This window comes from Antennarius striatus, chromosome 16, assembly GCF_040054535.1.
Source record: "Antennarius striatus isolate MH-2024 chromosome 16, ASM4005453v1, whole genome shotgun sequence".
Taxonomy (NCBI): domain Eukaryota; kingdom Metazoa; phylum Chordata; class Actinopteri; order Lophiiformes; family Antennariidae; genus Antennarius; species Antennarius striatus.
The window spans coordinates 15,758,312-15,770,915 of record NC_090791.1 but is presented as its reverse complement, the minus strand read 5'-3'; the positions used below and the strand labels follow the sequence as shown (position 1 = coordinate 15,770,915).

Sequence of the window (12,604 nt, the reverse complement as noted above, 5' to 3'; positions counted from 1 at the left end):
GAGAGATCTAGGTACTGAATATAATGAGGATGATTAGCAAGTGTCTACAGCCCTGATCAAATCCACACTTAAATGTAAGACTCAGGGAGTATAAGATTCTCTATATCCTGAATATCAATCCTGTCACTCTGCACATAATCAATTGTTCACTCTCCCCTGTATTAATGTGGTTCTGTTCTAACAGGGAAACACACTTCCACTGCTTCTGAGAATGTACTTTTTTCCAGATTCTGTTCATTTATTCCCCTGGTGTTGAGTGGGATTTTCAAAACATTTTTAAAAATTCCCTGACATTTTTCCATTTTGGGTTATCTCTGCATCACGCCACACATATCTAGAGAAACTCAATGTAATTTCACAACTGGATTAAAGTCATCCTGCTGAGAGTTATATATTGATGTAAAGAACAAAATAAATTATTATGAACTAGAAACATTAACATCCCTACATGTTGTTCTGAAATACAACTTTGAAATGAATCAACCAACAGATAGGTGGTCAGCTGTAAGCACCGACTTTAGGATCCTGTTAACCAGATTCCAGTGACAACTGATCTCATCACTGAGCACTGAACTGATTGGCTGGATATCTCCTTCATTCCCGGAGGCCCTCACCAAGACTCTCCAGACTTCCCTGCCTCCCAGGTATGTGTCTAAAATGGTGAATAGTTTTTACCACTTGTATTTTGTGACAGTGACATCGTGTTTGTGACATTAAAGAATTTTGTTTATCCTTGAAACAAAGTTCCACAATGGTGGTTTCTGCCTACCTCACAAAAGCCAAATGATCTAGTGCTTGGATGGATTTCAAGATCTTGTCCCACCTCCTCATCCACTTTCTGTGAAGACCAGTGCTCTGTTCATTCCTGTGTGAGGACCACCATTCCTTCTACTCTATCCTCATTACAGAAGAGTTTACCGACTGTTTTGTCTCTGCTGTTATGTTACATCTATTTATGTCGCAAACTAATTTTAATTTTCTGTTGTCTTCCAGTGGAACAAGCCTTCGCATCTACTAACCAGGCCAAGTGCAAAACACACTGGTGTGTCACACTGATATACGACTACACTTTTCTCCTCCAGGAGCCCTGGAGGATTTCTCCTCTAGGGGTCCTGCCACCTTCCAACTAGCTAGTTCCTATTTAAAACATACAATAGTTATGTGTGAAGAACTTGTGCTACCTGCAGGTAGTTCCACTTGGCTGTTCCCAAGCTCTGTTCTTTATCTGATCTGATTTTTTTTTTCATGCTGTGGTTGATTCTGGAATGCCAGCCACCCCCTGCATCATCCCACTTGAATTTAACGAGCAGCCGATTTCAGCTTATTTCCACAATGTTTTCACATTGTCATTCATCCTGATAGACTGCATGCCACAGGTTTACAAAGGCACTGACAAAAAGCATTTACAAACTGAAAAGAGGTCTTGGAGTAGTTCTTTATGAAACACTGTGGGGTCAATGGTATCTTCACACATTATCGGGTGCGTTCATTAATATTGAAGTGAATAAAGACTGAAAGTTAACACAAGGTCTAACTTCAACAATTATCAGTCTAGTCATCTGTTCATGTTGCTATTTGGTGTTTTCCTTTTAATCACCAATTTTTAACATTTCACTGTGTACCAATACTTTGTCTAAATGTCTTGGTGTGCCATGTAATTAATTATCAAACCATAGATGATCCTAAACTTAAGTAGGTCAGAACTGTTGTGTAGGTCTGTTCAGCAACACAATAATCTTAGTATGAAATACAAGATCAGGTTGTTCTTCTACCACCTAGTGGTTAATGTTAGCTGTTACTGCTTGTTTGGACGGGTAAACAGAAAAATCTGTTTTGTAAATGAAATGAAAGGTGTGCAAAACTGTGGTGAGACCAGCGATGTTGTTTGGTCTAGAGACAGTGTCACTGAAGAAAAGACAGGTTTTATTTGAAATTAAGATCTTTAAAGTAAACAAAAAAATTTGTTTCCTTTATTGTTAAATGATTGAATGTAAGGTGTTTGTATAAGCGCACAGGCAAAATGAAATATCATACATTCATTCAATTATTCCTGACCTGCTGGTCACCGATCTGCTGCAGCCTGTCTCAGATGACTATGGGCAAAAGGTGGGGTACACCCCAGATGTGTTGCCAGTTCATTTTGGGGCCATACAGATAGCCTCTCACACTCACACCTACAGACAATTTGGAGTGATCAGTTCATCTCAGTTGCATGGTTTTGGAGATGGGATGAAGCCAGAGAAATCGGAGACCCACACAGATACAGGGAGAACATGCAAACTGTGCACAGAAAGGAATCGAACCCAGAATCTTCTCGTTATCTATTGCCCCACAGGGCCACCCCCAAAGAAATATCAGTACTGAAAAAAACAAACACTTTTGAGAAAGTGTACTAAAACCTTTGACTTTCACACTCCTATTATATAACAGACTTGTAAAACGCAGATATTTTAGAAATAGTCAGAGAATGGCCTTTTCCTTTTCCGACTTAATTTTTTTTCCTGCATCAAAAAGCTGGAGAAACAGCTGTCAAGGTTCTCCACTTTTAATATTGCTGATGAAATGAATTGTACAAATCCTGAAACATTACAGTGGAAAGGTGTACAATAATTGCAGTACACAATGGCTGAAAGTAAAAGTAGAACCACCAAAGAATAAATTAAAAACGAGCGCACGCTCACGCACGCTCTCTCTCACACACACACACACACACACACACACACACACACACACACACACACACACACACACACACACACCAACACTTCATTTAAGGGCGCCTGAACAAATCACAGTGTGGTAATAATCATATTGCATCGACCAGCCTAACTACACACACACACACACACACACACACACAGAGTCCTCTTCATGTCTCTGGCAATACTCCTTCTAATTTGTCATTGGGGGTGGGTGGTCACATTTGTTGGTGCTTTCAAAGAGGATGGTAGTTCTGCTGTCCTGAAGAAATACAGCTAAAAGACAAGAAGAACAAGTTAGACCAAGTCACGTTTCAATTCAAACACAGGGATGCATCTACATAGCTCACGCACCTTGCAGCCGATAGGTAGTAGTGTGTGCAACACCACTATGATGGCAACTGTAGCCACAGCAATCACCTTGGTGTCACTACTGACGACGGGCCAGAAGGTGAGGACAAGGACCGAACCAGAGATCAGCATGGCAACCAGGATTAGTGTCCAATGCAACCATTCAAATGGGAAGATCCACAACACCTGGAGACAAGAGTATCACATGCTGGTGGTCTGAGGGTCTCAACATGTCTGCTGTATGACCTCAGGGTTGATGTTACACTGGAAACCAAACTCTGGTGATCACTAAACAATCCTAGTGAGGTTACCTAAAAACAAGGGTCTGAGACATCTTCGCAGAAGATGCTGATGTGGAAGAAAAATGAAGCAACTATTATATGTTTATTACTTTGAATTAAGATAAGATGCTGTAAATTTCATTCAATGAACTCTTAGGAATGTGAGCTCCTGGTCAGTATGAATCATTCAACTAATAACTGCTCACTGAACATGTGCATCAGAGATGCTAGCTTGCAAGTCTGCAGCCACACCGTGACAAACCACACGTCCTTCCTTCGACGTGTATGACAGCATCAAGAAGGTCACAAGCTCTAAAGTCTGTTTTAAATGACCTTGATCCCATAGACGAGCTAACTCATCTGCACCACAAGGAGAGACATCGCTCCGAAGAAGACCAAGAGGCGCTCCTCTTGCTCAACTTCCTGCTGGATTATGGTTTATGACAGGGGTGGTTCAACTTTTTGACTGGTGGGCTAGACAGAGTTCTAAAATTTGACTGGTGGGCCAGCTGGGGAGCAGATGGATGGACTGTTTATTTGTACTAATACAAATAACATGTAAAAACCATTTTATAAAAAGTTTTGACCTTTGACAGGCGTCAAAGCATACATATACAAAGCTTATTGTAAAAAAATTTTTACAACAGCATTTATTTCCTAAATTATATAGTTGGAGGGCCGGATTACAAAGCCCAACACACCATACATGGCCTGTGGGCCATAGTTTGCTCGTGCCTGGACTATGAGAACTCTACTATGCTTGGAAGAGAACTCAGCAACTCAACTTATCAGCCTGAGATAGAAGTACCCTTCATGTACAATATGGAAGCAGGTGGAGAGCACTGACTATTGATATGATAGAGCAAATCTCTTCTGTGAACTGATACACTCACTTCACCAAACTATCTGCTTGTGAACAGCAGACACAGCATGTCGTCAACCAGACTACAATATCAAGCATAAATTTGGTATTCGTGCTTTCGTTCCAGTTTGAACTATCAAAAAAGGTACCAGAACTGACCGCTTGAGGTGTGGAATGTAAACATAGGTAAGTGCTGTTGAAGCTCATTTTAATTCCCCTTACACTACAATTCCAATCCAACATCTCTTACGGCACCTCAGGAGGGTTGATGGACTCACCGAGGTGGGGATATAGATGAAGAGGGAATAGCCGTACACACACACGGTTTCCAGGAAGGAGTAACTTCTGATCTGCCTCTCAGATCCCTGCCGCCATGCCAAGAATCCCCATAAACCAACGGGCACCAGCCAGGCGTACATGAAGATCACTGCTGCAGCTATCGACACTGTCATGGATAAATGAAGCAGACTCGTTGTGACGGGGGAACCTGTGACTGTGGTTCCTCACAGTGCTGGAGGGAGACTGACCTCTGTGGAACTGTGGTGTGTAGTGGTAGCTAGGGTTCCCCATCTCACGGAGAAACGTGGACAAGTTCCCACTGATGGCTACAGTGAACACAAGGGTCACACAAATCCAGAAAGGACCTACACACACACACACACACACACACACACACACACACACACACACACACACACACACACACACACACACACACACACACACACACACACACACACACACACACACACACACACACACACACACACAAATGTACTGATGAGATGTTTGGCAGCATTCTGAACAACATTTATTCATGCTTGTAAACCAGATCCTGATGAACCCAAACAGCTATTCATGACAAATTAAAAAGAACTTCTTCCATTATTCTTCAAAACAAATGACTGCTAAGAAATTGTTGTTCAAAAAATAATTTAAAACATGTATCAGACCATATTCATTTTTTCAAAGGCACTTATTAGCCTCTGCAGCGATGCTCATGCAAGATGTTTTCAGTGAACTTTCTTCACATTTTTCATGTCCTCTTCCTTTTCAACTATCTCAGAAACATGAAGAGCAAATAAGAAAAAGATGAAGAGTAAAACAACGTAACGTGGCTCCTTCGGCTTACCATAGAGATCTGGGTTACTCTTAAGATGATGTTTGATGAAGTTCCTTCCAGGTAATGGCATTATTGATCCCTTGACTCGGTCCAAGACCTGCATCATATGATGGGGTGTCAGTACAAGAGGATGATACCTCATGTGCAATTTGGTTTATCACAATTAAACACTGTGACTTTATAGTGTTCCATACCTGCATTGTGTCTACATTGAAGAATGACTGATAGTACTCAAAGGTCCAGAATCCACCGCTGGCTTTCTGTCCTGCTAAGAGCTAGAGAAACAGGCATCTTTCAGGTGTTGTTCATTTTTAACCCGTGTGTCACGGTGACACAAGTCAGTTCAGACAGATGCTTCACACACCTCGGAACTCTCCTCCTGTCCCTCCTCATCCTCAGACATGTCGAGTTTCACGTCCTCTCCTCCTGCTCTCCCTGCTTCTGCTGCAGAGGAGGTGCTGGCAGCTGATAGACTGATTGTGGAGGCCCCCGGGTCCGCAGACAAGAGCCCAGCTGCTTCCTCAAATTCTACACACACACACACACACCATCAAACACAGAGTTAGCAACGGTTGTGATGCTGCAACAAGGTGACATGAACTGGCACCATAACTGTATTCAATGCTGTAGGTTCCCGAGTGTTCATGTGCGCCTGGAGCAGCATTAGAGACAGGTGGCATGAAATGAGGTGAAAGTGACGTTTAACTAGTTGGTAATGTGATAAGTGTAACTAGTAAACCACAGCAAAGTGTGAGAAGCTCAGCCAGGAACGAAAGAAACTCGTTTATACTCAGTCTTGAATTTCAGCATCACATGGTTGGTTAGAAGATCTGTTTCAAACCCACAGGACAAACTACTCTAAGGAGGGTAAAGTGTCTTGCCCAAGGACACAACGACAAATGACTAGCGGGAATCGAACCGCCCATCCTCGAATCATTGGACGACCTGCTCTACCACTGAGCCACTGCCGCCCTGTGATGAACTGGAACATCAATTAAATTACATTTTTCATCAGAAAAGGAATGATGAAGAATTTTAATTCTCAGAGAGAAAAGGCCAGTCCGTTGTTACTCAACACAAAAAAACTGTGACTCTGCCACAGAATGCCACAGAGTAGAGACTCTCAGTGTGTGATCAAAACAACAGTCCACCTCCAGAATGAAACTCCTGCCACTTCTAGACATTTACAGCACCAGGGACGAAACACAGCGTCCATGCACACGCAACACACTCCTCTGACTGGTTGAACTGGATTAACTGTTTACAATAGTCATACAACACAGCTTACATTTAAGTGGTATATTCAGCGTTTATTTATTTAGAACTTTATTTTCCATCCATCCATCCATTTTCTAAGTCGTTTCATCCACTGTTGCGGGTTCCTGGAGCCTATCCCAGCCGACTGGGGGGGGGTGAGGCAGGGGACACTCCGGGCGTGACGCCAGTGTACCTGGGAGCCACACATATACACACAGACAAACAGGCACACACACTCACATCTACGGGCAATTTGGGACCGGCTAATTATCCTGAAGAGCATGTTTTTGGAGTTGGGAGGAAGCTGGAGAATCCATGCAGACACGGGGAGAACACACAAACTCCACACAGAGCGGGACTTGAACCTTTCTTTTTGCTCCCATTTTTTATGAGATGAACTCAAAGACTTAAACCTTGATTTTTTTAAAAAATATTTGAAATCCACGCTTTGCTATTTTTCCATTTTGCACGACAGGACAGTGGAAAACAAAGTGGGGTATAATGACTGTCTGTGGGTACAACAATGAATACATGTTGAAATTTATATATATATATATATATATATATATATATATATATATATATATATATTGTTCACATTTCCATTCACATGTGACTGGGGGAATAAGGGAAGCAAAGACGGCCAGATGGAAAAGTAAAGGGAACACACTGAAGCAGAAATAGCCAACTGAATCAAGAGGTCTTTACCTTGGAACTGTAGATCATCTGGACTCGCCATTGCTTCGCTGAACAATCACAAACCTCATGCAACTCCTAGGACAAGATGAACACTGATAAGCTTTCACACCATCCCTTATTTTAACAAGGAGCTAACAAAACCTTTAAAGAAGTATATAGGTGTTTATACATAACTCCACTCCCAGTAATTCCCAAAGTCACAAAGACAAGACGCTATCATGCCACGACTTCCACGTATGACCAGAAAAACAGGTTAAAACCGACCTGTTGGCAGCAGGATGTCCTGGTGATGGCGTGACAGCTGCTCGGAGCTGCGACAGCGTTGCTTTCTACACTAAACACAGACAAGGGCTGCTGTTCCTCATCTGGCGAAGGTAGCTAGCGCCAATAAAAGACGGTACGAGCTGAGTAGGAAAAATAAACCGACAGAAAATAAGAAGTGGCTGCTGAAGCCGTTCCGTCCCCGCTTATCGCAGCTCCTGTCAGACTGTCTGTAAAACTCTTCCGGACACGTCACCGCGTAAACATAGCGGTCACGTGATCACTGTCTCTCAAACAGGTGTGGTGTTGTTTCATATATGACATTATATTTTTCGTATGGCAAAGTTACGCAAAAAATGTTGGATGTATTTATAAACGATGTTGAAATGACAGAAGAAAAAAAATAATTTTGTTTCCTTCACTTTGTCGTTTGAGGAAGAGAAAGCGGAACGTTTGCGTGGTCAGTCCGAGAGCGCTGTCGGAAGACTTAAACTGAGTCAACTTCCGGGCGCCATTTTGGCTCCATGTGAACCGACTCATTAGCGAAGTGGGATGTTTCTTTTGGTTGAAGGTGAACGTAGCAGTGGTTAAAATCTGTTGAAATGCTGTCGTGGCGGGTCGTGAGGAGGATGTTCTGTGTGGCGGCGGAGGCCAAAGCCGCTCCCGTGTCGTCCAGCAGGTGGGAGAGACTGAGAAACAGCAAAGCGGGTGAGAAACAGACTCGTATTGGTTTACCGAGCTGTTATTAGCGAGGGACACGAGTGGACACTCTCCTTAATTGATTGATTAATTTGATCAGTCGTGTAATAAAATGATCTACTGACATGGTGAGTAATGACAGAGGCTTACAGAAATACGTCACTAGGATCTACATGGTGGATCACAATGATGTGATCACGAGCAGAACAAGTGTGGCCGCATTATGGCCACGACAGGGAGCAAATCAGGAATAAAAAGTCGGATTACAGAAGCGAGATTAACAGATGTGCAGAACAGCCACAAATACCTTGTGTTCTCATAGTCCTATAAAAACTATAATAATAATAATAATAATGATGCAACCGCAGCCAAATTCCTCCAGTGGGGGTCAGACTGGTGCTGAGAAGCTACCTCAGTGTTGGAAGGTGATCCACAACACCAACATGCCCTAAACTTCATGAAGCTTTGAAGCCTTTCATCCGATTGGTTCACTTCAGAACGAAGCTTTTTGAGGCTTCATTTGCTCTAGTACGACATCTACTGGATGCAAAAAATATTACTTGGCATGTGGCTCTGCGGCGCACCGGCGTCGTGCCCGGAGTGTCCCCCGCCTCACACCCTATGCCAGCTGGGATAGGCTCCAGCTCCCTGTGACCCACCGCGGCGGATAAAGCGGAAGAAAATGGATGGATGGATGAGTTTGAAGTATGCAGTGTTTTGCAGAAGGCCTGGGAATAAAACTGCCAGCAAAATAAAGAAGTATGCAAAAATATATATTTTAGTGAGGGTAGTACACTGTGTATAATATGTGTGTGTGTATGTATATGTACATTTGTATATGTACTGGCAGTGTGGAAAATTTTCTTTGGAAAATGAATCATTTACATTGAGGCGAGGGTGGTATGGACAATGATTGTGCTTTTGTAATGTGGCGGTATGGCCAGTGAGTATTGTTTAAGGCAGGGGTCAGTCAACATTGTGCATGCAACGTGATCCAGATAATGTTGAAATATACAGTACTTGATTTACTTTCTCTTGTGTTGCGTCTTTCTCCCTGTAGCCGTGTGGTGTCGCAGCCTCCTCTCTGACTACAAAGAGGCGTGTCGGGACATAGTTGTTGGTGCACGGGAGAAACCCATCAAAGCCTCTGTTTACATGTCCATTTTGGGTGGGGCCTGGGCCTGTTTCCACACAAAACCAGACCAGGCCTCCTTTGAAGCCGCCCTGCTAGATTGCTCCAACCAACTGTGCTTGTTGTCACCGTGGATCCGCAACGCGACCTCGGACGGTCACGTGCAGAGTCTACTGAAGCTTCGGAATGAGGGCCGCCTCCGCCACATCAGCTTGGGCTTCCTCTCTCTGATTTACCGCACAGACTACGACTCAGCTGTCATGCTGTACGAAGCACAGTGCTCCAACCTGTCTGTGCCCTGGAAGGAGCTCCCCCTGCGGATGCTGGATGTGGGATTTGTAGGCCGTTGGTGGATCCTGGACTCTAAGATGAAGGACTATGACGTGAATGAGGATGAGTTCAAACACTTGCCTCCACACATGCGGGCAACTTCGCCACCTGGTGTTGAGGAGGTGGAGAGGAATGAGGGGCTGCATAAAGAGTCCCGGTTGGTGCTGCTCATGGAGAGCGAGGAGGACATTGAGAAGCAAATGCATGTCATTGACAGAGAGCAGGAGAATGTCAGTCATGACGTCTCCGTAAAAGAACTGAAACGGGAAGAGACTGAAGCCTGAGGGCAGACATGCTTTTTAGATGCAATTGTACTTGTTCTCATTTCTATGCAGTACAACAGAAATTAAATGTCTCAACTTCAGTGGATCGCTTTTTCTCATCAGAGTTAAAGCAGTGACTGTTTTATTACTGACCATCGTATATACTGTGAACCACATGTAAATTAATCTGTCGGTCATCTCCAGTCTATTACATTTCTCACACTTCAATTCACAACACCAGAAGTATTTAAAGAAAGCAAAAATGAATTGACCTTTTACTTGTTGGTACTCTAAAATGACTCCATTTTCATTTTGGCATGAAGTGCTCAATCTCTACTAACCCCAGTGGTGATCGGTCTTATCTGCATCTAAATCTATTGAATTCTGTTCTGGCCCATTAGCGTCTTATAGATTAAGCAGATTTCTGCATGCAGTCCACAAGTTGAAAGCAATTCCTCCTTGGAGGAACTCTTGTATACATGGAAGAATCTTCTGTTGCACTCTATTATGTAGTTATAGGCCTGAAATGACTTGTTGCAAGGTGATGTTTTTCTCATATTGCATAAACCAACACAAAACCACGAAATGGAAGAGTCTCTTCAATGTGAGCCAGCTGGAAACAAAGTTACTGAACCCTCTTTTTAAAGTAGGTCTACTAACCAGTCATTCAGTGTAACAGCTGATTGCAAAGCTAGTCTATAACAGATCCATTCATCCATACACCTGCTTCATACGCGTAGCGGGTCGCAGGTTGCTGGAGCTTATCCCAACCAACTGGGGTGTGAGGCAGGGGACACTCCTAACAGATGTTAACACAAAATACTTTTTGTAAAAATCTAATGCAGTCTAAATGTTTGAACCCCTTCTTCAGAGACACATTTACAAATCAGATGCAGTTACAGTAACATCCACTTCAGCACTACAGTCCAAAGGTTTTTCTGTCAAAGCCTAAATTGACATGAATGCTCCATATCTGAGCTGCTGCTGACCCAATGATTTTTTGTGTTCTTTTTTTATGAGAAGTATCTATAGTGTAGGTGAAGGATCCGTTTCCATACTGATACTGATCCATACAAAGAATATAAACCATGGAGACACCTGTTAGTTTGTATTCTATGAAAAGAACAAGCTAGGATACAGAGCTACGTAAAGCAAACATTTCCCAGGTGGTGATTGGAGCACACATTTTTGCCAAGCTGTAATCAATGCCTCTCCATCAGTTACCACGGTAATCCTCTTCATCATTGACTGACTCAGCCTTTGGATTTTGTAACTGCTGAGTCAGTGGAGAGCATTCCTTTCAAGGTGTTAAATATTGTAATTTAGGCTTAAAAATAGTCACTAAAATCCAAACGATCCCAAAACCCGTAAATGAACCAAAACATAACCCCTACAGGTACAGTATGTCATCTCATCTTTTTGAACGATTCTGTAATGGAGTATCAGTGACACGGCCCCTAGCACAGTCACTCTTAATGGGGTCAAAGGTCACTCATGATCACTGAATCAATCTGCTGGCTAGAGGATATCACATGTCACTTGGAGGAAGGAGTCACTCTGAGGTTACCACTAGTGAACTCAGTTACCTTTCATTGATTTCTGTTCAGTGCTGGTTGTGTTCTAAGAGTTAGCCACTAGATAGCGCTCACATGCAAAACAAGCAATATTATGGTATATATTGTAGTTTTGTATCCAGACAAACAGGTCTTGTCACATTTTTTCAAGATGAAGGCTTTCTTAAATGATAAGCATCTACAAACATGTCGGCCTTTGGTCTGAGACAGTTTAGAGACCAAATAAATTCATATCAACAAAATTATGACAAATAGCTGTCAAAATAACTGAAGGTACAGTCGAGGTTAATCTATCTATTTTCCTGTCAACATTAAAATACTAGAAGTAAATGATGTAAAATTTCACTAGTAAGATTTCCTCTCCAATTTGAAATAAATGAGAACCTTAACTTTCATCATTTTTAATCACAGTGTGCCGGTGGAGCATACAGAATGCTTAACCTTTTAGTTTAACCTCTTATGAGAGGAAAAGTAATTATTGTAAAGTCATTATTCTATTAATTATCCTGTCTCACAACCATCATTATTCAATGGATTATCATTTTCCTTCAGGCAGCGTCCTGATTCTCTCCACATAAGCAGAACTGCTCTCACTTTTTAGCAGTAGCTGGAGACCAACTGAAGATAATTCCATGGAAAATTGTAGAATTTAGGAGTATGAATACAATATGCGTAATTGTGTTTAATTCGTTTCAATCTGTACCCACATTCATTAGATACCACTAAATACAACACAGTAAAGCTTCAAACCACATCTGGACATAATTCAACTTTTGGATTTCTCCGTACCCATTGGTGTGTTGGTCTTAAAATGAGGTGTGTGTGTGTGAGTCCATTGTTGGAAAATGTGTACATATATCTTCAGGCAGCAGAAAATGTACCCCACCTAAACCACAATTTCAAGGCTGTGTCAAAACAAAATAGCTTAACATTTATTAAAGGTATATCAGAAATTTTCATTATTGAGGCTTTGATGGAAGAATTGGAGATGGGTACACTTACGAGTGAGTACAATAGAGAATTGCATTTTGTATCACTGTGAGATCATCATTTATCATATTGTTGTACAAATG

General features: G+C 42.2%; 2 protein-coding genes and 1 long non-coding RNA gene across 3 annotated transcripts; 2 read left to right on the top strand and 1 right to left on the bottom strand.

Moving 5' to 3' along the window:
- Positions 1–425: 425 nt before the first annotated feature.
- On the top strand, positions 426–1,321 carry LOC137609605 (uncharacterized). The gene is made up of 3 exons (XR_011038364.1): positions 426–644; positions 745–869; positions 994–1,321. It is a non-coding gene; the product is annotated as an uncharacterized lncRNA (long non-coding RNA).
- Positions 1,322–1,416: 95 nt separating this feature from the next.
- yipf2 (Yip1 domain family, member 2) lies at positions 1,417–7,776 on the bottom strand. The gene is made up of 9 exons (XM_068336731.1): positions 7,537–7,776; positions 7,282–7,347; positions 5,681–5,844; positions 5,511–5,591; positions 5,326–5,413; positions 4,721–4,837; positions 4,472–4,638; positions 3,054–3,236; positions 1,417–2,975 (listed from the first exon to the last, which is right to left on the bottom strand). Exons 2-9 carry the CDS (start codon positions 7,310–7,312, stop codon positions 2,901–2,903), a joined length of 906 nt encoding a protein of 301 aa, XP_068192832.1. The 5' UTR covers positions 7,313–7,347; positions 7,537–7,776; the 3' UTR covers positions 1,417–2,900.
- A 274-nt stretch (positions 7,777–8,050) lies between these two features.
- On the top strand, positions 8,051–10,551 carry timm29 (translocase of inner mitochondrial membrane 29). The gene is made up of 2 exons (XM_068337278.1): positions 8,051–8,241; positions 9,293–10,551. Exons 1-2 carry the CDS (start codon positions 8,136–8,138, stop codon positions 9,976–9,978), a joined length of 792 nt encoding a protein of 263 aa, XP_068193379.1. The 5' UTR covers positions 8,051–8,135; the 3' UTR covers positions 9,979–10,551.
- Positions 10,552–12,604: the final 2,053 nt, after the last annotated feature.

What these genes read in the sequence shown, in the direction of transcription:
- yipf2 (XM_068336731.1), bottom strand. Translation starts at nt 7,312, where the DNA reads ATGGCGAGTCCAGATGATCTACAGTTCCAAG. An exon ending in GACAGGAGGAGAGTTCCGAG is followed by an intron (nt 5,592 to 5,680) that starts GTGTGTGAAGCA and finishes CTGTTTCTCTAG; the next exon opens with CTCTTAGCAGGACAGAAAGC. An exon ending in TACTACCTATCGGCTGCAAG is followed by an intron (nt 2,976 to 3,053) that starts GTGCGTGAGCTA and finishes CTTGTCTTTTAG; the next exon opens with CTGTATTTCTTCAGGACAGC.
- timm29 (XM_068337278.1), top strand. Translation starts at nt 8,136, where the DNA reads ATGCTGTCGTGGCGGGTCGTGAGGAGGATGTTCTGTGTGGCGGCGGAG. An exon ending in ACTGAGAAACAGCAAAGCGG is followed by an intron (nt 8,242 to 9,292) that starts GTGAGAAACAGA and finishes TTCTCCCTGTAG; the next exon opens with CCGTGTGGTGTCGCAGCCTC.